The sequence below is a fragment of the Cavia porcellus genome, unplaced genomic scaffold, assembly GCF_034190915.1.
Source record: "Cavia porcellus strain 051 isolate PalLab524CR breed Dunkin Hartley unplaced genomic scaffold, mCavPor4.1 scaffold_22, whole genome shotgun sequence".
Lineage (NCBI taxonomy): Eukaryota > Metazoa > Chordata > Mammalia > Rodentia > Caviidae > Cavia > Cavia porcellus.
In genome coordinates, this window is record NW_026947505.1 from 15885926 (window position 1) to 15910595 (window position 24670).

The 24670-nt window shown below is 45.5% G+C and overlaps 1 protein-coding gene across 2 annotated transcripts in view; it reads right to left on the minus strand.

Annotated features, from left to right (window-relative positions):
- Nucleotides 1-16115: 16115 nt before the first annotated feature.
- Enpp3 (ectonucleotide pyrophosphatase/phosphodiesterase 3) overlaps nt 16116-24670 on the minus strand; it is a 77275-nt gene continuing 68720 nt past the window's right edge. The window contains exons 21-25 of one of the 2 annotated variants that reach the window (XM_063233481.1): nt 24289-24427; nt 21313-21387; nt 20470-20602; nt 18470-18623; nt 16116-16378 (exon numbers count right to left, since the gene is read on the minus strand). In XM_063233481.1, the coding sequence (XP_063089551.1) occupies nt 16208-16378; nt 18470-18623; nt 20470-20602; nt 21313-21387; nt 24289-24427 (672 nt within the window). In that variant the 3' untranslated portion in view covers nt 16116-16207. The remainder of the gene's footprint in view (nt 16379-18469; nt 18624-20469; nt 20603-21312; nt 21388-24288; nt 24428-24670) is intronic. The other variant, XM_063233482.1, reaches the window with a different exon arrangement.

Consider the following 24670-nt stretch of genomic DNA (forward strand, 5'->3'; position numbering starts at 1 on the left):
CATTCATTCAAAATCAGCTACTAAGTGTCTGGTGTGTACCAGGTACTGAATAAAGGACTTCAGAATAAAAACATCAATCCCAGCCGTGTGATAAATAACATGGGCTTTTCTTTGTTTGCTCGCTTGTTTGCTTTTCTGTTATTTTTCAGACATGATCTCCCCGTGTGGTTCCAGCTGGCCTTGAACTCACTATGTAACATGGCTGGCCTGTGACCGGCCGAGAACAGGTGTTGGGACCTTCCGTGTCACACTTTCAAAACAGGTGATGACCCCTTCTGATAGGTGTGACCCAGCACAGCTTCCACGTTCCTTGGGGGGAGCTAAAGCTCTTACATCCTGAGGTGAAGTTGTCCTCTCGGCTCACTTATAATTCGGTCATGGGGACCACTTCCACTCCCCTGAAAAACACACCTCTGGGGTGCCTGGTTCATAACCTGGGTGCTCTTGGCCTTTAGAAGGCTATAAAAACCAAAAAGTTCATCTTTCTTTACACTTTTGTCACAATGGCGGCAAGTTGGCAGAAACTCTTCATTTTTAGGCCTTTTTCACTGTGAGGACGTGTCCTTCTCTCACTGTGTTCTGTGATGGCCCAAGCACTTCTGGCTCACTCTGCGCCCCCAGGATCTCTCCCCCTGCCCACTGGACCCTTAGATGAGGCCTAACTTTATGGCTCCTCCCTGTATCTCCAAGACCAAACCCTGCAGCCTTCTCAGCCAGAGGTTTCTGTGCCCCCGTGCCGTCCTCTCCCCACTCCTCACCCACAGCGGCCTCTAATCCTTCCCCTAGCATCTCTCCCCACTCTCCAACTTCTCACTCCCCCCCCCACCCGAGCCGTCTGTTCATCTGAGGGTTCTTTGTCCCTGTCCCCTGAGTCGCCGTTTTCTCCACCAGCTCACCGAGAACGCCAGTGGTCTCGGGCGTTCTATCCTTCTGGCAGGCCACATGGTTCTCAGCAGCCATCTTGCTGAAGCTCACATGGAGGACAGCCACCATCTTGTGGCCCTCTGCCACATGACAGGGCACTGCCATCTTGAGACAGGTCACAGGATCAATGGCTACCCCCTTGTGGCCCCTCGTCTGATCAGCAGCAGCCATCTTGCTGTGGGTCACACCGTAACCTGCCAACAGCCTGTTTCTTGTCACATGGTGACAAGCGGCCCTTTTGTAGCCAGTCATCGGGTAATTGCCCACACATGCCTGCCAGACGGTTGGCCACTCAGTGGCCATGTACTCTACAGTCTTCCTTCTTAGCCTCAATCTCTACTCTGCTTCAAAAACATGCTGGCCTAGAGGGATTAGATAATATGCATGTTCCTTTTTTCCTCTCTGACCTATCTCAGGTTAGCCATAAATAGGTTCCTTTTCTGCCATTCTTATTTCAAGATATCTCTATTAATTGATCTACAAAAAGGTTCACATTAGTCTATTTATTATAGTTCAAATTGGCCAAACATATTTGAGTACACTCTGATTTTATGAGGTGATTGTCAGTCTATATATCTATTGTCTGTTCATTTGCCTGCTCTATAAACAGCTGTTCCTTTTTATTTGAGTTCAAAAATTTTTTCCTCCTCTTTTACATTTTCAGACCATTTAATCAAGGTTTATTTGGGTTATAGATTTAAAAAAGCATGCTTCCACCTAGGTTGCCAGCTGGTCAAAATGATGCTAAAATTGTTTAAACAAAATTCCTTGAGGTGAGGAGACGTTGTACAGGACTTCAATTAAATGAGAAAGTAATGACCTGGTAACTTTAACCAGCTCTTGTTCATTAATCAGAGGACCCAATAATCTCCATAGCTTTATAGGAGACACCTCAACTAAATAAAATTCATATGACTAAGACAATTCATTGTTGCTATCTGATGGTATATTCATGCCTTCAAATATAAAATTGGGATTATTTATGATGACAAGTGTTTTCATTCAGATCCAAAGGACTGCCTTTTTCTTGTGCTCCAGCCAGGAGATTCAGGTCAGACCAACACAAGGTCACCAGTCAAACAATAATTTTTAAACAAAAATTTATGTAATGTATATGTAATACTTAGAGATGCTTAAATAGTGAGCACGCCAAACAGTGTCATAAATGTCTTCAGTGCTCAAATGTTAAAACACCCATGGTTAACAGAAAATAATAGTTCCATTTAATGTTCTATGTTAAGCTTATTGCCTCTACTGCACTGTACTGTTATCAATCTTCTGGATGTTCAACAACTAAAATTAAGAGATAATTATAAATTCCTTTTGGATTCCTTTTGCTGGGACCCACCAGATCTTTTCCAGAAAAAGGTTACATGATGCATATTGGGGCCATAATTAACTATATTCAATGGCCTTAAATGACACCACAGCTGATCCCTCTCCTAAATAAAAAGATAAAATTAATAAAACAGGCCATCCTCCAAAATTAGATGACATTAGACATTCTAACAGCACAGGAGGTACTTACAAAATTATAAAACTTAAATGTGTATATGACATGTCAGTTTCTAAAATTCCCTGGACCTTATCCTTATCTTCATTATGGGAAGCTATTACTAAAATTATACTCATAAATACCCTGTTGATTATATTATTTGACTCCTGCATAGTTAATTGATTCTTTGCCTTTGCCTCCTTTAGGCTTAAAGCTGTACACCTACCCAAGATAAAAACCAGAGTTTTGTGACCATGGAGGAGACAGATACTTTCCACTGTGGGCCAGATCCCAAGACAAAAGGCTAAACTTGGCCCTCAGATCCCACAGGGAGACCTTTTTAATATGGTTTTTCATGTTTTCAACAACAGAAATAAAAATCAAAAGAAAAATAACAATCTGATCTTTTAGCAGTGACATTTGGAACTCTGAGACAGGTAAACCATGACAAGATGAAGCTGCTCAAGCCCCTCCCAGACCATGATTCAAGTGTGACAAAGGATATTGGGCAAGAGAGTGCCCCAACCCCAGCATTCCTCTGGGGCCTTGCCCCTATTGCAATCTTAAGGGCTAGCCTCCAGAGAGTGGATAAGCCATTCACTAACTCTTTGCCCTCACAGGAAATTTCATCACCACCAGATTCATTACTGACTGATCTGCTTGGACTTGCTGCTGAAGACTGACAGGGTTCGGGGTCCACAGCCCTCCATTAAGGTATCCTTCTCAGAGCCCCAAGTCCCACTGGAGGTCTCAGGTAAGACATTCTCTGTACTTGTGGACATAGAGGCCATGTATAGTGTTCTTCCTGAGTTTTCAGGACATTGTACTATGTCCTCAGTCTCTGTAGTGGGTGTTGGTGGCCAACCTACACAGCCTTTGCAGACAGGGCTTATTCCATGCACGTTCCAGGCTCTTCTTTACCCATATAGCTTCCTAATAATTCCAACATGTCCCGCATCCCTTTTAGGTAGGGATCTTCTTCAAAAGCTTCAAAAGCTTAACTTCTCCTTTACCTTCTCCCTCCCCACAGCTCTCTGTCTTCCAGATACCCTCACAGTGTGCTGCAAAGCCATCCCCTCCTCTCCCTTCTTCTCTGCCCAATCCCACAGTTTAAGATACCTCCAATCCCACCTGGGCCACCCATGCCATGCCTATTTTAATTCATCTCAGGGATCCCTCAATTTTTCCTTGCATTCCCAAATAACCTACAGCTCCCAAACATTTATGGGGACTTAAATCAAGCACCTTTTAGACAATGGTTTTCTTAAACCTACCCACTCAGCCTATAATACTCCCATTCTCCCAGTACTCAAGCCTGATAGGTCTTATCATCTAGTGCAGGACCTTGTGGTAATCAATATGCCATTACCCCCAACCCACCCAGTGGTGCCAAACCCTTATACCATGTTCTCTCATATCCCTCCCTCCACCACTCACTTTACAGTTGTAGATCTTTAAAATGCCTTTTTTAAAAATTTCATTGTGTTTATGTAGACTGACCCAGACACTCTCAACAACTTACACCTGTCATCTCTGTAGTAAAACCTCTCCTCAGGGATACATAGCACCCCTTCCTTTCCTATTCATCAATTTTGTGGACACATCCCTGGTCAGGACTGGTAGGTAGATTTTACACACATGCCTTGCCACAAAACTCTCAAATATCTTTTCACCTTTGTTTGTACCATTTCAGGATGGATAAAAGCCTCTCCTATAACCAGGGAGACTGCTGATATAGTTACAAAGTCCTGCTACAGGAAATCATCCCAAGGACTACAACTAAAATGGAGTGGTCCTCACCAGGTCTTCCTCAGAACTTCAGTGGTGGTCAAGGTCGCTGGACTGCATCCTGGTTCCACATCACTCAAGCTAAGCGGTGCCCTCCTAACCCTAACTCCCCTGACTCTAAACATCCTGAGAGGTCATCTCATCTCCTATCTCCCCTCTCCATGTCACCAAGGCCCCACAGCCACAATTTTCAGGCTAGATCATGTTTTGTTATCCTAATCCTGATTCCTTACATTCTATTAGTTAAATTTTTCACTGTAACTAAGTTCTCTCCACCCTCAGCTATTTAGTTAAATGTGAGATCCCTGTGGCCTAGGCTCTTATCTCCCTTATAGTGACATAACCCCTCCCCATCCCTCTTACTCTTTCCAGCTCAACTCCTGGGCCACAGATAAGCCCTACCTACCTATACTTTTAACTTTTATACCCTTTCAGATGAGAGACTTATCACCTCTCATAACTTCACTCCTCCTAACTCCAGTTATTTTCAGAATTCTACCTCACCATGGTCCTGATGGAATGGCATATTTAAATCAAAGACACTTTTCCTTCTACCTCCCCTGGGTCCTTAAATATGATAGTGGCCTCCCTCCTCATAGCACCTTGTCTCTTTGTTTTTCCACTCTAAGCGGGCATTCACCAATGATGAAGTTGTCCTGGCTGAAACACCTGGTATCAGCTTCTAGATGGGCACCAACCATCATCCCAACAACCTTCCTAAACCCCAATACAGCGCCCCTTTCAACAGGAGGTAGTAAGAGAGAGGCTTCACCCTTTTCCTAACAATACAAAGATGGGAATGAAAGGTGCTTGCCCTAGAATAAATCACTGTACAGTTATGGCGGTGATCTAAATGGCGGAAGGCCAAAGTGGGAACACCTACTACTTCCTGCTTCTTCCTCAGCCTTAACTGCAACTCCCCTTTCTCTTTACGCATGAAGAAAACCCAATCAGCTCCTCACGCCTCATTAATGCCCGTCCTAAGCGCCACCCTGGTCAGAGGTTATATGTAGATCCCACATCCTATGTTCAGGCAGAGAAAGCCAAGCCGCCTGTACTCATGGACTTCTCTTCACGTCCTTGGAATAGAGGCTTTTTTTTTTTTTTTTTTTTTGCTTTATATTCTTTCTTTAATGGCACTGAAAACTGTCACATAGCAAGATCCTGTCTCAAAAAACAAACAAAACTCCAAAATATCAAAAAAAAAAAAAAAAAAAAAAAACAACTCAGCAATAACAACAACAACAAAAACCATTTCTGAGCTGAGCTTTTATTCCTTTAAAAAACATGCTTACCTTCAAATGAGCCTAGGTTCAGAGAGGCCTTCTTTACAGCAAAGCCCAAGAAGAAAAGAACCTTTCAGAGCCCTCAGGAAACATGAAAAGGTTCTTTGAAGCCAAGTGCATCTGGAAACTGACTTTGGATGAGCTGCTGCTGGCTGCCGTGACCCCTTCAAGCAGACTCAGTGGCTGCCTTTATGCTTTGGATTTAATCATTCATTTATTCCTGCTACTCTCAATAGACTAAATATTCTGAACTTTTCCACCATTCCCAGAAACTGACAGCATAAGAAGCTCCATCCTTTTTCTTGGTGCTTTCCACAAAGATCTGCACACCTGAAGCTCTATGAGGGGGTGGCAACACAAGACTAATCCCAGCACTCAGGAGGCTGAGGCAGGAGGATCATCATGACTTCCAGGTCAGCCTGGGTATGAGGCCCTGCCTCAAACAATAAAGAAGCAAATAAAAACTTTAAAAATAAAATGCTTTTTTCTGTAGAGTTCCTCCAGCAGGGCTGAAACCTGTGGGCACCTCAGCTCCATCCACAGATTCTAAGGAAAACAAAGTGTGGGGCATGAAAGGAATTTGAGGGACCTAGGACTTCCGGCCACCAGGAGCTGCATCAGCTCCTGGGGTAACTGGGAGCTGCAATATGAACTCATGGCTTCCAGATGGTTCTCCTGAGCTAAAGGCTGGCTTCTGAAACAATTGTATCTTTTTTCTGCTCTTTTTCATTTTTTATATTTTTAGACTCCAGGCCTTGGAAATCTGCCAAAGGAGCCAACGATTAGCCTCAGGAGACCTTCAGTCTCACTCCTTGAGTTGTCAGCCAAGAGCTGTTACTCTTGTGCTGGTCACTGAGCCCTGTCCCCGGGAGCAGGGAGATGGGCAGTCAGCCAAGTGATAGGAGGCAGAAAGCAGCCCTTGTGGGGAAGGAGCCGCCTGTGATAACTGGGTCAGGGTGAGGGTTCTTCTCGCCTCCTTCCCTCTGGAGACCTCAGATCGTGCGGCATTTGTGACCTTGTGCAACTGACACCCTTTCCCAGAGATCTGTGCAGGAGGGGAGAAAGCCAGTGTTCTGAGCTTCCCAGCCACGGGGCCTGCTACAGACATCTGGGACCTTGCAAGAAACGCGAAATGTGTTTGTATGGACAGCAATGACCTGCTTTCTTTGTTTCTAAGTAGCAGATACAGGGCTAGGCATACAGCTCATCAGCACAGCGCCTGCCTGGCAAGCATCAGGTCTTAAGTTTGATTCCTGGTGCCCAACAAAATAAATAAACAATACAACTGGTAATTTCGGCACTCAAATGGCAGAAGAAGATCATTCTGTAGCAAATATGTACTAATATGAATAAAAATGTCAATGCACAGAAACAGCACTTGTGTCTGGTTGCCTGAACGTCACCACTATCTCCATGGCAACGGGCAGGAAGCACCGCAGTATACACAGGGAAATCCGCACTGTCCACGGAAGCCACATACTTACTCTCTGACATAAAGTAATTTGAGGAACAGTATATTCCCTGTACCTGAATTGGCCCTGTCTTCATTTGCTGTTGATTAATTTTCATCACTGCTTTACCTGGCCCTACCTAATTTTTCTTCAATCAATCATAACTGAACAAAGCTTCTTAGTCACAAAGCATTTTAACATATATGGTTGTACATCAGTTGGGAAGACACTACGATTTACAAGGTTTGATGACTTGTGTGTGTTCCTGCAAGTCCATTAAGAGGCGTGCTGTGGCAGGAGACTGCAAACTGGCCCGACTGGAAGGAAGTGGACTTGACCTATCAATGAGAGTCTCTGGAAAACATGTACAGGACGGTTCCCAAGACCCTGCAGGTAGAACCAATCAGAGAGCTCCATCTTCAGTTATTCTCGCGAGAACTCCAGCAGATGGTCAGAATGGGCGTGACAGATGCAAAGATGGCCGCCAGGGATATGGCGCTGCCATTGTGGGCTTTTCATGTGGATTGTAGGGAGGATCAATTTTCTTACATTCAGTTGCCCCCAGGGCTCCACAGAGCACGTTTCTGTTCTCTTCTTACCTTTAATAAATGTGAAACCTTACTAATTTTGTACTTGTCTTGACCAGTTCTTTGTTCAAGGTGAGAAAGAGCCTAGAAGCCACCTGGAGGAGGAGACTCCTTCCCTAAGGGTAGGCGGTGAATGCAATCATATATCAGCGGACAGCAGGCATTGAACCAGGCAGACTTGCGAGCGTACCGTGTTAGAAGATGCAGGTGTCAATAGGTTCCACAGGTGATAGACGTACATCCACCATGATACCTGTGTTTGCAACTCAGCCATCCATTGAGCTGACTCTCCGCAACTCAAGACCACTCTATCTTTATTATTATTGTTAACCTCACCTTCAGTCGCCTTGCTCCTCCATGACCTACAGATCTCTCATAAATGTCACTATTTCTGGTACCAGCTGCAGCAGCACATGCCTGGAGGCCAGTCTGGGCTACACAGTGAGTGCAAAACACTCTCAAAAACAAGAAACACAAAAAGAAAAACACCATATCTCAAGCTTTTTGACTTCTTTTTATCTCTGTAATTGACAGATAATTAAGGCCATGATTCATTTATTCATGAGATGTTATAAAAAATTACAGTGGTCTGGGTGTAGTGTAATCCCAGCACTTGGGAGGCTGAGGCAGTAGGATCACCACAAATTCAAGGCCAACCTGGGACCAAATAGTGAGTTCCAGTTCAGCCTTAACTACATAGCAGGCTCCTGTCTCAAAAAAAAAAAAAAAAAAAAAAAATACGGTGATTATTCATATTTGAAAAATACTACATTGAGAAGCACATTACCATGAATGTCCCTTAAAATAGTTCCTTTCTCTTTGAACACTCATGTTGCAGTGTCCTGGCCACTTTCTGAAGCAGTTCTGTAAGTCCTCTTTCAGGAATGTCTGAGTTGTGTCGTACTAGCTGCCTCTTTGACTCAAAACACATTTTTCATGATCCTTTTGAGTTCTTTGATTGGTTTTTGGAAATGGTATTGCTGGGTAGGTCTGGCTGGCCTTGAACTCACTATGTAGCCCAGGCTGGCCTCCATCTCATACCAATCCTCCTGCCTCAGTCCATGCTGGCCTCAGATTTATGAGGCTCCTCCTGCCTCAGCCCATGCTGGCCTCAGATTTATGGTGGTTCCTCCTGTCTCAGTATCATGAGTACTGGGATTCCCAGTGTGCATCACAATACCCAGCTCAGCCTCTTCCTACATAGACACCAAGTCTTTCCTAACGAGAGAGTTCGTGCTAATCAGCTGCATAGACCCTGTGCCCAGATGAGGTTTCATTCCAGGTTAAGACTTCAACACAGAACTTGGGGACACAATTTAAAACCCATAAAGTAGTCCCTGGTATGCAAACAAAGTGACATGCTGGCGACAGTAGTGACACAGTGGCAGACAGAGAAGAAGCCAGCTGATGCCGGAAACCAAGAGGCAGGCATCTGGGTGGAGGCAGGACACAGTGAAGAGCATGCACACATTACATTCAAAATCAAAAAGGAGACTAAACAAGAGGAGCGCGTGTGTGCATGTTAATGAGCAGGGTCTTCACCAAAATGCTTGGTTACGTCCGGAACAGCCAATTTGAAGAGGCAGAAAGGCTGCAATACATTTATAAATCTGTCCTTCAATTATGGTCCTACGGTTTAAATTCTGCGTCTGGAAAGGAAGGCCTTCAGGCATGAAAACCATCCAGCTGCTTAAGGCAGGCATGGTGGTGCGCAGGTTTGTAATCTCAGCACTCAGGAGGCTGAGGCAGGGGGATCTCCAAGAGTTGAAGGCCATCCTGGGCTACATAGTGAGACCTCATTCCCCACCTCCACCCCAACTCAGTAAAACTAGCAGGAATATTTATTCGGGCGAGAAACGCCCATGTGTAAAACCCCATGGCCGGTGAGGTACTTTTGTTCTTGCCCTTGGCTCTTCCTCTTTGCCTCAGCCTGCAAGGTCATCTCCTGGGACCGGCCTGAAGAGCAAGTGAGGGCACACAGGCCAACGCTCCCGGAGGTCCCCGGGGTGACTCACACTCCACAGACTCTGTCTTTAAGAGTGTCATCTGGAAAAGTCTTCTCACACTGCTCACACACTCGGAGTGTCTGTCAGAGGCACTGCTCCCAGCCTTTCAATGTGAAGAGGAGCAGGCAGCAGCCCCGGGAGGGAGCACAGGGTTCTCAGCTGAAGCGCACCCTGCAGGCTCCTGCCTCTGCCCAAGGAGAGGTATGGAGAGGCCGTGTGTGTGTAACCAGGGCCAGAGCCGCCGCGCCTGTGCTGTGCTCCATTTGGTGCCCTTGGGGATCCTTCTGTTTAAAAGAAATATTTATAGCTTTATAATAAATGACATTGCCATTCTTTCTCTAAAGATACTATTTTACATTCAGCGCAAGGGTCCAGTCCATCACCCCTTTAATGGGAAGTCTGCCAGCTATAGACTGGTACAAAGGCCTATTTGCAAGATGCCCTGTTTCTGTTAGCAGGTGAAATGTGTTAAAATTTCTATTAGCAACCAGCAATAATAAAGCATGTGTAAAACAAAACACTGACATAGGAAAATACTCATTTGAGATTGATGATTGATTGGGGTGCAGCCTTGAACTCTAAAGGGTCCTCCTGCCTCAGCCTCCACAGTGCTGGTATCTCACAAGTGGGCCACCACACCTAACTTTGTCTTATTATTTTAAGAGCAGATGGGGTTAACAGCAGACAACCTGACACATCAGCACTTTCCAATATGCCGCAGGTCACTGTCTGAAAGTCTGTAACCCAGATGGTAACTGGAATTCTGTGCCACTTTCTCCTACCCTGTGCTCACTCCAAAGCCAAATTCATTATTTTGCCACATCTCCCAAACTAACTCACACCACAGTCAACTTGTTTGTTTGTTCTTTGAGACTGGGTCTCCCAACGTGGCCCAGGCTGGCGATCCTCCTGCCTCAGTCTCCCCAGTACTGGGACCACAGGTGTGTGCCAACAAGCCTGGCTCCAGTGTAAACATTTTAAAGAAATCTTCTTATAAACCTCTGAAAGTCTTCTCAATCATCCGATGCGTGTTAGTGAGACAGTGGGGAAGTCTCTCCGAGGGACGCAGCGCCTAACCGCGGAGGGGAGCGCCGCAGGGAGGGTGTCAGCGCCCGACCCCGCTGTTTTCCGGCTGTTTACGGGAGGCCACCGCCCTTTCCAAGCGTGTGGGCCCGGGCAGTAAGGTTTCCACCCGCGGGGAGTGCGGGGCGCTGACTCACCGGCCGCGGCTCCCCAGAAGCCTTCGCCTCCGCTGCGCCGGCCAGCGCCGCCTCCCCCTCCCCGTCTCCGCATTCCTGTCCCTGCCCCCGCTGACACCACCCTTGCCCTTGCTGTGTGCCCCAGGGAGCTTTTTACAGGTCCTTTCCCTGTCCCTGGTGTCTTAGCCTCAAGCTTTCCCTGCAGCTCTTAGGCAGGCTTCATTCCTTCAGATGCCCTAAAAAAACTAGAACTGAAGGACTTAATTTCCCGGGGATATGTGCCTGTCAAGAGACACAGCCTGGTGGCAGTGTGCACCTGCAGTCCCAGCACTCAGGAGGCTGAGGCAGGAGGATCACTGTGAGTTCGAGGTCATCATGCGCTACACAGGGAGACCTTGTCTCCAAAAAAAAAAAGGCACAAATAACCAGGCATGGTGGCACACATTTGTCATCCCAGCACCTGGGAGGCTGAGGCAGGAGAACCCACAGGTTAGAGACCAGCCTGGGCTACATAGCAAGACTGTCTCAAAAATCAAAAAGAAAGGCACAGAAAATCAGAATTAATTTAGCAAGATGAGACGGGAAGAGTTAAAGCCCAGAAGGAAAAGTTTCCAGGGGTGGGCTCCCCCACTCTGCCTGGCCTGGAGCACCCACTGGAGCTGCTCAATGCCTGGTCTGCTCTCGGGTTGGGCAGAAGATGAGGTCATCCAAATATAAAGTAGTAAATCCGAGCACACATCAGAGCCCGAGAGGCCTACGTGGGGACCCTGAGTCCCCATCTCTGCCCCTCTGCTGCTGCACATCCGATGTGAGCCCTGGGGAGGCCAGGGGGGACCCACACTCTTTGTGCTGTTTTGTTCAACTTCCTGTGTATCTCTAATAATTTTTCCCAAAAGAAAGAAATTTTTAAACCTAGGTTTATTTCTTTTTAAATATATTTTATGTCCCTAAAGGCTATTTCTTCACTTTATGATTTTGTTCCATTCTTTTGGCTTTGGTTTTCAGGTTTTTGTTTTGTTTTTGTGTTTGTTTATGTGTTCCTTTGTTTTTTTGAGACAGGTCTCACTTTGCAGCCCAGGCTGGCCTTGAGCTCTCAGCAATCCTCCTGCCTCAGCCTCCCAAGTGCTGGGATGACAGACACACATCACCTCGCCTGGCTTCAGCTGTAAAATTGGAGTTAACTGCTCAGGCTCACCCGTCTAGAAGACAGGATTTAAACCCTGACATCTGTGACTTAGGGGTGAATTCATACTTTTATCAACACACTACTGCCACATGGACTCATGTGGCAATACAGTGCAGCTGAGTCCATAGGAGATTGTGACAAGCAAGCTCATGGGCGTGGCATTAAGAGGTCAAGCCAGGAAGCCTGAACAGCAGGTGACTAGTCTTAATGTCAAGAAGTCTGAGAAAACATTGTGAAGTCTTCATTCACCCCTTAGAGATGGAAATGATTAAACATAAGCAACATAACAGAACATCTTGGTAGAGGAAGCCTGAAGACATGGACTGGCTGTGTCTCCAGAGTCCTCCTCCACCCTGGGGCCTTTAATTTTCACATTAAGAAACACAGTTTGGACAGGTGTGGTGGTACACACCTGTGAGCCCAGCACTCAGGAAGCTGAGTCAGGAGGATTGCTGATCATTCAAGGCCTGACTGGGGCTACATGGTAAGTTCAAGTCCAGCCTCAATTGCATAGTGAGACCCTGTCCCTCCTGCCTCCCAAAACAAAGAGAAAAGGAAAAGAAACATGTTAAAATAAAGGAGCCCTTCGGCTCTAGTACAGTAGCGTACACTGCCAGCTGAAGTCCAGCCCCGCTCGTCCTGTGGGTTTGGGGCAGGTGGCAGAGGCGCCCTGATTTTCTGACACTGGGAGGCTGAGGTTGGGTCTGTCTGGAAGTCTGCCCCAGTGTGAGTCCCCAGCGGAGGGAGGGACTGTGGTCTGCCAGCGGTGCTGAGTAAAAAGGAAGTCATTGCTTCCAACAGCCTTGTTTGTGCTTTTGAAAGCGGCTGAAGTCCCATTTCCCTTCCTGGAGCACACAGAGGCCACCATGCGGTGATGCAGGGGTGGATGGAGGTGGAGGAAGGAAAGAGATTTCCCTAGGGCAGGAGGGTGTTCAAAGAACCCAAATCCAAGTTCAAAATAAATTCAAGAAGCGCCAAAGCCAGATGGAGCCTGCGCCAGGATGGCCCGACTCGGAAGTAGAAACCCTCACTCACTTCTGCAGACGCTGGCTTTAAAAGCATCGGATGTGAGCGGAGCTGTGTGCACCAAATTCCAGCTGAGAGACAGGCTGAAGATGAACCTGGGGCGCACAGATCAAGGCGGTTTAATCCGGTTGTCCCGGTACCCAATCTACTCCCCAGGCCTCTGGGGAACGTGGGTGTTTGGCCAGAAAAACGCTTTTGTTTCTGATTCTTTCAAGGACCGATTCCGAACCCCTCTGCCTCCAAGACAGCACTAAATCCCTGATTTTTTTTTTTTTAATGTGGCTGTCACCAAGGTCTAGGGTGCTGTTGCCCCAAACAATTAGATGAGAAATGGGCAATAGGTAGTGGGTTTTACACGTATTTAAAAAGGTGTTTAAGTAGTTGGGTGTTCTGATGCATGCCTGTAACCCCAGCACTCAGAAGGCTGAAGCAGGAGGATCGCTGTAAGTTTGAGGCCAGCCTGGGCTACACAGTGACCCCTGTCTTAAAATAAATAAATTTAAACAAGAAAAAGGTATTAAAGGTAGGATGCAGTGTCGGGCGTGGTGGCTCACGCCTGTAATCCCAGAACTTGGGAGGCTGAGGTGGGAGGATCCTTGAGAGTTCGAGACCAGCCTGGGCTACAAAGTGAGCTCAAGGCCAGCCTGAACTGCATAGCGAGGCTCCGTCTCAAAAAAGGCAAAAAAAAAAAAAAAAAAAAAGGTAGGATGCAGAATGCGCCACTGAAAGCGCTTACAGTGACCAGAAGACTAAGGGAAACCTCTTTGTATGAAACCATTCTGATGTCAAATCGAGGCCATCCTATCAAAAGCCTGCTTGATTTCACACCAGGGGAACTGAAGAAAGCGTCTTCTGATTGGTCCCAGATGCAAGGGTTGGGCCTATGTGTCCCGGATCTCTGTGATTGACAGGTCATACGCACTGACTCTGTCACCGGCCACACCCTGATACCCCGACTCAAGGCGTCTATACTAAGAGGGAAACAGCTCTTTTATATATGTCTACCAAGTGACCATAATTAAATCTAGCAGTAGTAGTTTTACCCACAGAAAGCTTTTGATGATGACCAATATAAACATATTACAACAAAAAACATATTACAACAAAAAACTTAGGCCAATATAATAGTTTTACTTTTAAAAAAATGCAACGATAGGGTATATGTTTGGCCATATTTAGTACTTTACTCAAAAATACACTTCTAATGTCACAAAAACGTATATGCGTAACTGCATACTGGACGGTATCTCTTTTGTGTAAGAAAGGAAAATGTGAAAAATATATCTGCTTATTTTTGTAAGGAAAAAATACAAGAATGATAAAGAAACGGTATTAGTCATCTGCACAGGATAGGTGGGTAAAGGTTATAAAGGGGAGTGTGGATGCCTTCAAATAGCCTTTTATCTGGTCTTTGCTTTTGGAACCATGCTGTTTTATATAGTAAAGAAAACAAAGACTTTGACTAAGCCGCCTGGGAAAACCACTAAGAGAATAAAAACAGAAACAAGTTGGAAATCTTGTGTTTTGTTTTGTTTGTTTTGAAACAGTCTGGATATGCAGTTCAGGCTGGCCTTGAGCTCACTTTGCAACCCAGGCTAGTCTCCATCCAACTCACAATGATCTTCCTGCCTCGGCCTCCCAAGTGCTGAGATTACAGGTGTGTGCCACCATACCCAACTGGCGTCATATTTCACAGGATCAGTGTAACTGCAGTGAAGGGGGGATGTTTGGAAGTCATTTGGGGTCACAGGATTGTGGCTCTGAATTCCTAGTTCAAGGACAGGCGAGGAAACATTTCTCGATCTCCAGCAGGTGAATTTCTCTCTCTCTATGACCTCGCTTAGCAATCCCTCCCATGTGCATTGTAGGATTAAGCAAATACATTGATGATACTGAGAACCAAGATAAAATTATAAAACAGGAGCTGGGTAGAAAAAAACCATGCCGTACTGCATGGCAACTGAACCCACCAGGTTTTTGGTTTTTTTTTTTTTTTAAATCTATGTAGCTAAAAATATAGACAGGGAGGCCCAGGATCCACCTTGCTGGCTGCAGTGTCCACCTGTGACCACACCCAGAGGGTGTGAGGCCACCAGGATCCTCAGAACCGGACAGGGATGCCTGGGAGACAAGGCGCATTCCAGTCAGTGCACAGAACAGGTAAGATGAGCCCAGAAGTACTTCTTTAATACCAGGAAATACAAAAAAGAAAGTCGAGGCCATCTCTAAAGAACACAAAGTCCACTCAGAGAAGCCCCTAAAGGCTGAACCTGGGCTAATCTGAGTATGAAGTAAATCAGGAGGATGGGGTATTTTAACCTATCAGATACAAAAGGATCCATGAGTCCATGCAGGTAATAAGAGGAGGAAATGTCTCCTTGCAGTTGAAGGCTGATACATGAAAAATAATGGGAGCTTTTAAAAATCATGCCTTTGTAATTGCCACAGTAAAAACTGAATCAGAGGATTATAACCTGATGCTAAAGTTAATGAATGAAAATGTAATAAAAATTAGAGTAGGTATAGGGTCTCATGTGTCTATCCATAAATAACTTATAAATTAGAAAGGCAACAATAGCCCCCTTACAGAGAAGCCTAGGAACACAAGCATGACCAATTTGGCATCCGTGATAAGAGCATACGTGATTATCTTCCACTTTCAAATACAAAGGATGGAAGAGACATGTCACGAATGCTGCATCTGCCCCAAATGTGTAGCACGAACTTAATCATGAGGGTAAGAGACCCAGACACTCATGACAAAGCACAGAATAAGAGACCATCGGCTGCTTCTTTCACTGTAGACTATTTAAATGAAGTCCGTGTTTCCCAGCTTGGGTCCTTTGCTGCATTTTGGGGAAGGTACATCTGCTGGGGTAGTTTTCACAGGTAAAACTATGAACAAAAGTTACATGCATTTTTTAAATGTAGGGGTTTTATGACAAGACCGATGCTGAACGGACTCAGTTTCCAAGTGTGATGTTTCTCTTGTTCTTGCTTTGGTTTAGATAATGGTGAGCAGAAAGCTCCAGCAGAAGAGGAGAAAAGAAGTAATAAATATACAGGAAAGGTATAGTGTGGTACAAACCTTGCAAAAACAGTTAACTTCATGTTAACTGTTCTAAAAGTGAAGGCGGGAGCTGGGTAACTGAATCTGTGCACCAGGATTTTTAGGAAAGCCAAGAAAAATAGAAACTTTATTTCATGATTTCCCAACAGAAAACATCTACATTTCACCAACACTGCTTTACCCCTGAAGTTAAATATTAGTTTCAAACGTGGGTAAATATGTCTTTAGCTGCAAAATTTTAGAGACGGGCTGCGCTGTCTCCTGATAAAAGTCGAGCCCCGTGAGCAGCTCCACGTCTCGGACCCGGGCGATGTGTGCTTTAAACCTTTCTTCAACCCAGACAGCTTCAGTTTTATTTTCCTGAAAACGAAAAAGAAATACAAGGCTGTTTTTCCACAGGGCATAATTTTGCATTAACCAGAAAGATGTTTTATTACTAAAAAGATGTTTTTTATTGCCTTAAAAGCCTAAGTTGACATAAATTTAGTTATTTAATAAAACAGAAAAAGTACAAAATAGGAGAAACACAGGCCCCCATAAAGTAACAAAGTTGAGGGTTTTTTGTTTTGTTTTTGTTTTTTAAGACAGGGTCTCACTATGTACTTTAGGCTGGTCTTAAACTCTCTATGGGGCTCAGGCTGACCCTGAACTCATGGTGATCCTCCTGCCTCAGCTTCCTCCTTTCTGGGATTCCAGGCCCCTACACACTGTGCTGTCTAAATCTAGGGGTGGTTTGCAGCATGGTCTGTGATGCTCCCGTCTTACTGGAAGAGCGCGGCTTCCCCTGGCAGGCCAGGTGGACCTTTGTGCTGTACTGGTACAGACAGGAACAGTTCAGCTGGGACATTGTCTGGGATGGATGAGCGACCCTGTCACAGAACACATGCGTGCCAGGTCGGGTGCTCCACCCCCCTCCCAGCCCCTCGGCTCTGTCCACCTGTGGGCGCGCAGGCCGATCGCCCTGTGTTATTACAGTGCCAGATGTCCTCCAAGAGTGTAGGCATTCAACTTTTAACAAGCTCTTAGCCTACAAAAAAGTTCCTCCATTTGGATCCTGGGGTTTCCAGGAAGTGCACATGGTACGGTGACCCTTCAGCCTACCCCCCACCCACGTGGCCGAACCGCCGATCACTGTCCAGCTGCCTGGACCCCAGAGGGCCCCAGGCCCCTGACCTCGTGGATCACACCCTGCTGAAAAGCTCTCCATGCCTCCCATCCTCTTGCTGCTCTCCTGGATTCTGCATTTTCTGCAGGGCCCGGCTCTACCTCCTCCTCCTGCTTTGCAACCTCTACTGACTGCTCCAGCCAAACACCAACTCCTTTGAACGGTTTTGCAATAAACCAAACTTTGCGTCAATTCTTAATGTGGTTTTGGATTTTTTTGTTGTTGTTTTTGGGGTTTTTTTTGGGGGGGGTTGTTTTTGTTTGGTTGGTTGGGATTTTTTTGCATTTTAAGACAGGGTCTCGGGTTTTTAGTTCAGGCTGCCTTTGAACTCACTATGTAGCCCTAGCTGGGCTTAAACTTGAGGCAATCTTCCTGCCTCAGCCTTCTAAGTGATGAGATTATTGGCATGTATCACCACACCTGGTTTCTCTTAATTTTTTTTATTTTTTTCTCTTAACTTTAAAAATAATTCTTGTACTATCAACTGGCCCATTCACATGCCTACATCAGTTGTATGTGAGCTTTTTTTCAGTACATGACTACACTCCCATGTACAGTTGGTACATGTATATAATATACCTTAATTCTCTTTTCATGCTCTGTGTGCTTTAATGAGTTTCTATCATGACATTGTGTGTTTAACAGTTACTCAACATATTCATTGAATAACTTCAATAAAATCCAACATCCAGTGTATTTTTTCTATGAAAAAAATATATTTAAGTTGCAGTAATCACTTACAAAAAAGTTGCCTTGGTTCGAAATGTTTTTGAGGTGGTCAAAGGTTAAGCATCTTATACCAGTTTGTCCCGAAACAGCTCATTCTGCAAGTTGTTGGAATATTTATATTTACATATTCATTCAGGAAATTCTGAACGCTAGCCTTGGGATAGAACCTTAAGCTTTGCATCCAGAATAAAAAAACGGATGGCATCACCTCTTCCCTTGATAGACATAAGACAAATATCTAAGACATGTAATCAGGTGCAGTGGTGCATACCTGTAATCCCAGTCCTCTGGAGGCTGAGGCGAGAGGGTCACCATGAATCTGAGGCTGGCCTAGACTACATGCTTCCAAAGACACGCAGACATAAGCACACATTCACGTATGCAGATTTCCATTTGATGTTAATCACACAGAGATCAGTCACCAAGGAACACCGCAAAGACCAAGTTGCTTTTACTGCAACTCCAGCCGTGCAACACTGCAGAACTCAATTCCAGACACTGCTGCTTCTGCGGAAGCCCGAGGGGCCTCTGCCTGACCCCCTGCCCCAGCCACTCACCGGACAGCTCTCCACGTTGGTGGGCCGGTGAGGGATGATGAAGGGCAGGACATCCAGGTTGTCGGGGCAGCTGGCGTGCTCAGAGCTGCGGTTCTTGCAGCTGGTCAGCACCACGAAGTAGTGCGTGGGGAGGGGCACACGGCCACCCAGGTGTCTGCGGGCAGCAGGGAGAGGGCGGGTGAGCGAGCAGCCTCAGTAGTTTTAAAGAGTGCCAGGGAGGAGTAGGAATAGAGGAAAAGAAAGTAATAGGCAGGAAATATAAAGTTTCCTCATATATCTCTTACTTTAATCAGTCAGTACAAAGATTTATTACTGTGGATGGCTAAGCTTGGTCTTTCTAACATTATGGGAAAATACTCGAATACAAACAAGACAGCGTGAAATTTTTTTCTTTTCTTTTTCTGTTTTAGACAGTCTCATCATGTAGCCCAGGCTGGCCTAGAACTCCTGGCAATCTTCCTGCCTCAGCCTCCCATGGCCAGAATTTAAGGCGCCGCCAGCATGCCTGTCTCTTGGGTTCTGCTGACGTCAAGCCTCACAGGGGAATTTTCTTACGGAGCAGAAGGGGGGCAGGAGGCCACTTGGACACACCCCCTGGCCCTTTGGGCGCCAAAACACTTTTACACTCCAGGGCTGCTGGTGGTGGGGACAGAAAGCCTTACAAGGGTGCAGTGATGCTTCAGTTCCAAACAACAAACACTAAAGCACTTAAAAAGTTTTTGGCAGCAAATATATGCAAGGCATTAGCACACATTCACTTAGAGGAACCAGGGCAGGTCCAGGTGGTGATTCACCCCTGGCCAGCAGGCCTCGGTGTCCCATCCCAGCTGGGACTAATGAAACCCGACCCATGGTGGTTCCGCAGACTACATCTGGGTTGATGCAGCCTTGGGAAAGTTACTGCGGTGAACTGGTCTGTCATTTTTTTTTCACTTACGACTGCACAGCAAAGGATGACACACTGAGCATTCCCCATCCCCTTAGACTCTGTAACGTCTCATTTCATCTTTACTCACTGGTTTAGAAATTTTCCAAAATAAAGGCTTAGAAAAGTATATGGGACCTAGTCAAGAACTATTCAAGTGTTTGCCCCAGTTATAAAATGCTGAAAGACAGAACCAGTGAACACTGAAATAAGGACAAGGTGAAATAGAGAAATGCCACACAGTTGGTAATCATGTTACTTATCAGAAGCACTAAATAGAAATCAAGGTCTCACATAACCTAGATTTAGACCATACAATTGTTGGATTTGATTCATCCTTTATTTTGATAATAAAGTAAAGGGGTAAAACTGCTCTCTAAAACTTTCTATTACTCTGTGCTACATTAAAAAATAATCCAAACCAGGTGTGGTGGCTCACGCCTGTAATCCCAGCCCTCAGGAGGCTGAGGCAGGAGGATCGTTGAGTTCGAGACCAGCTTGGACTACAAAGTGAACTCAAGACCAGCCTGAAGTGCATAGCGAGACCCTGTCGCAAAAAGACAAAATAAAAATTTAAAAATAAATAAAACTAAAAAATCCAACAATCTGAGAAGGTTTAATATTAAGATATATAGTTGAGCTGGATTTGTTTTCTACGTGAAATCTTACACTTTCTTTTGGGAGGTGTGTTTACTGCTCTCTGGCCCCGTGACATTTACTAAGATAAACTTAACCTTGACTTACTGGTTTTCATTTATGTCGGCCCAGTTCTATATGTACTGATGATACACTGAGAGTTCCCAAACTCCTTAACCTTAATAAAATCTCAGTTTTATCTTTACTCATTAGAAAATTTCCAAATAAAGGTTTTACTAAGTTTTGCCTGGAGATGTTTTGGAACATTAGTTTAAAATGTCTCTATATAACATTTTTATCTATCTAGATATTTACACAGACTACACTGGAAATAATCATAACATCTGAATATGTAATGGGGACAGAGATTTCATATTTAAAATTTAAGGATTTCCCCTTAGGGAACCCTACTGCTAAATCCAGAAGTCAGATTACTTACTCTGTAATTTCGCTTGGAGAATCAAAATGGCCATCGTAATTGTAATCAAATATTGGTCCACTGACCACATTCACTCCATTTCTCTCCGTTGCATATTTCACCAGAAGAGCACTGTGGAAGTAGTCCCACATCTCTAAAAATAAAAGAATACGGCGTCAAAGATACCCGCCTCTGGTGAACGTGGAAATATTTCTCATTACAGACAGGTACACTGAACAGCATCCAATCCTACTTCAGCTGTTATCAGTGATGACAGACAATTCTGTAAGTAGTCCGTGCAATAAAAATTAAGAGTTATCAGCTGAGTGTGGCAACACATACCTGTAATCCCAGCAATCAGGAGGCTGAGGCAGGAGGATCACTGCCAACTCCAGCCAGCCTGGGCTACTGAGTTCATGGCCAGCCTGAATTATACAGTGAGACCCTGTCTCCCAAACCCAAATTTAACTAATGAATTAACAGCCATGTTGATGATAGCTTTTTGTTGCTGTAAGTTCCATCTTCAAATTACAATTAAAAATAGGTCCAGATTCCTTCTATGGCTGAGTTGGCCAGGCAATGTGGGATGCTGGGGACACCTGGGAAACACTTGCTGCCTCATCATTCAGTCACAATGAACCCAGTGCATCTCAGATTTGTGAATAGTTTATGACAGTTAAGAGCTCAAAATCACCAAGCTTCTAGCAAAGGATCCCTCAGGTTTGAATCTGAAAGCGATCCGAGACAGGAAACATTCCAGACATACTACGGAAAACATCGGGACAGACAGACCCCAGCAACAAACAGTGGCAAAAGCCTGAAAGTCAGGGACCTGCGGGGAACTGAAGATTACTAAGTACTTACTTTTGAATTCTCTGTACATAGGGACCATGTTACTTGTAATTAAAGCGTCGTACTGGTTATCAGTTTTACTGTTTTCTGCAAGACAAATAAATGTTGTCAAATCTAGGGAAGAAAATGTATCACACTGCATCATAGGTCTGTGACCACTGTGTGCTGATGCACATTAGGAATGGTCAATGGGACTTCCAGATAGAACCCATTAACAATGCAGGCGGCCTGAAATGCTGCACCTGCCGTGGGTTGAACCAGGCACCTCCAGGGCTGTGCTCAAGCCCTCACACTGGGCTGGCAGACATGTTTGAAAGCGGAGTCTCTGCAGACCGCAGTTAAGAACCTGGATGAGTGTGTAGCGGATTTAGAGTGAGTTTGAAATGAATCACTGCCGTCCTCACAAGGAGAGGGAGACTTGAAAACCCAGAGGGACGAACATTATGTGACGAGGACCAGAAAGCTGAGAGCAACAGTACATAACCCAAGCAGCTCCTCCAGCCCCTGGAAGCTGGAAGGGGAAGGGAATGATTCTCACCAGGGCTTTCAGAGACACCCTAGCCAGGTCAACACCTTGATTTTATTTTACTTGTGATTTCCATTCCTTGTGATGAGTTTTGTTCTGTAATTCAGGCTGGCCTTGAACACACTTAAGTAGTCCAGGCTGGCCTGGAGCTCCCAGAAATCCTCCTGCCTCAGCCTCCTGAGTGCTGCAATTACAGGCATGTGCCACCAGATAGGCAACATCTGCAACTCAGAATTTCTACCTTCCAGAACTGTGAACAAACGTATTTCTGCTATTTTAAGTGACCTGTGCTAATTTATTACAGCAGCCCAAGGCCATATATGCATGGATAGGTATTGACCATGCACAAAATGTTATTTATGTAATTTCAAAACTTCCAAAACAACAGTCTTAAGAAAATGTGTTTTTACTCAAAGAAGATTGTTAATGGAACCATCACCTAGCACAGTGAGTGCTAAGCAACTCTACTATTATAATATTTTAAGAAACTTTTTATTTTGATAAAAACACTAAGCACAAACTCTACCCACTTAACTGTACTGTTGTCTCTAGGTTTGTTGTAGCTCTAATGAAATACTCAAGGCAGGGTAGTTATAAAGCAAAGAAGTTTATTTGGTTCTCAATGTCAGAGCTTGACAGTCCAAGATTCACATGGACCCAGCTATTTGGCCTCTGGTCCCAAGATACAGATAAACAAAGAGAAATGGTCTCTTGCAGAAGTGACCACAGGGACAGGCAGGCAGCCACAGACCAGGGGAGGGGTCAGGAGACTGTTTTTATAGCAGCTCACGCTGTAAAGTTCACTCACTCCCAGACACTGGCAACAGTCTCTCCCAGGGTCAGCACCCATGACCTAAAGGCCTCTTGCTAAGCCCCGCCTCTTACAGGTCATGTCACGTCTTAACATGGCTACCCTGGAAACCTGCATCTAGATGGGAATCCAGAGGGCAAACCTGGCAAGCCATGGTAAACTGCAGAGCTGTACAGAAAATCTCCAGGGCTTGCTCATCTTGCTCAACTGAAACTTTATGCCCAATGATAGTAATTTGCCTTTATCCCTCCCCTGGGCCCTGGGAATCTCCATTTCACCTCCTGATTCTAGTATTTGGACTTTTTTGGGTTGGTCAGCATTAAACAACATGGACAAACTCTGAAGACACAATGCTAAGTGAAGTACTGTACAGTATAAACAAGGTGTCCTGTTCACAAAAGGCATTGAGGGTCTACTCACAAGATGCACCCGGCCATGCAGGGCAGGCCTGTAACCCCAGCACTTGGGAGGGCAGGCCTGTAACCCCAGCACTTGGGAGGCTGAGACAAGAGAATCGCCATGAGTTCAAGGCCAGCTGGGTTACACACTGAGACCTTGCCTCAAACAAACTAGCAACAAACAAACAAGATGCACAGAACCATATAAAGAAAAAAAAAGATAGACTGTCAGTCCAAACAGTTGTTGACAGGTCTTCAAGCAAGGAGTGAGTCTCTACTCAGACCCCAGTAAGATTATTCCACTTTCTAAACTGAATCCTGAACAGTGGAAGGGCAACCAACACACTTCCATGGCAGAGAAAAAATAAGAATTCCTTACTCATTTTCATTTCTAGTAAATAGAATTTAGGATGGGAAGTTAAAAAGGAAGTTTCATTTTATTCTGAATCTTTTGAGAGAGCTGTAAGTTATTAATTTCATTTCCTGGCCATTGTAAGCACAAGTATCAAGTGATACCTCATAGCTCACTGCCTAAAACTTTACATGTGAATTTAAATTTTTTATTGATAAAATATTGCAACTTAAAGCTCTACTCTCCAATGTACATAAATTTGGGAAACCCAACTATATCCAGACACTTAAAGCGGAATAGTTTACTGACCCTAATTCTGCATCAGGACTTTAGAATTGATTCTCTCTTCTTTCAATTAGGGCTTTTCCCACTATAAGTCTCAGAATCTCTAAATTACAAATCTCTACACTGACTATGTTTTGGTCATGGCTTCAAGAAAAGAAAATGAAGCTATATATCCAGTAAATCCAGGCTGGGCATGGTGGTGCATGCCTGTCATCACAGCACTCGGGAGGCTGAGGCAGGCGGACTGCTGCGAGTTCAGGCTCAACCTGGGACACAAAGTGTGCAGCCTAAAGAGCTGCACAGGGGAATCCTGTCTCGAAAAGACCAAGCAATAAATAAGTAAATCCATTCCCAAAAGCTGAATTTACTGAAAATCTTATTTTAAAATGGTATTTCCTACTAAGGAAGAGACGTGAGCGTTAGAAAATCTGCCCTGGCTTTTATGTGTTCCCATGAAAGATCCTTTCCGAGACACCAGGCCCCCGGACCTTACTCCCGGCGGAGCTGCAGCGCCCAGCAGGAGCCCAGGCTGGGGTGAAGGGCTGGACCCTCCCCGCCCCACTCTGGGCGGAGGCCAGAATTTAAACGCAGCCCGAGGCAGGCGGGCGCTACTTACCGGGCGGGTAGAGGAAGCCGTGGGTGACTTTGCTGTCTGCAAAGTAGAGGGAGCAGTTCTGGCTGTCGGAGGGAGCGACCCTGACGTCAGCCCGCAGACAGTCTGGGAGCGCGGGCGGCGCGGGCGCGGCGTCCTCTCCCTGCAGGCAGGAGAAATCAAGCCGTTCCACCCACGCCGCGGCCGCCCCACCCCCGCGCGAGCTCCCGCGCTGTTTTTCTTTCCATCTCTTCCTATTTTCTTAGTGAATCAGGCCTGCACAGCCGTGGGAGGCGGTGTCTCCAGTCGGGCTTCCTCCTGTGGTTCCCTCCCGGCTGGGGACGTGGGTGGGGGTGGGGGGCCAGCCCGGGGACACCGGAGTGGACGGCGGGGCTGCTGCCAAACA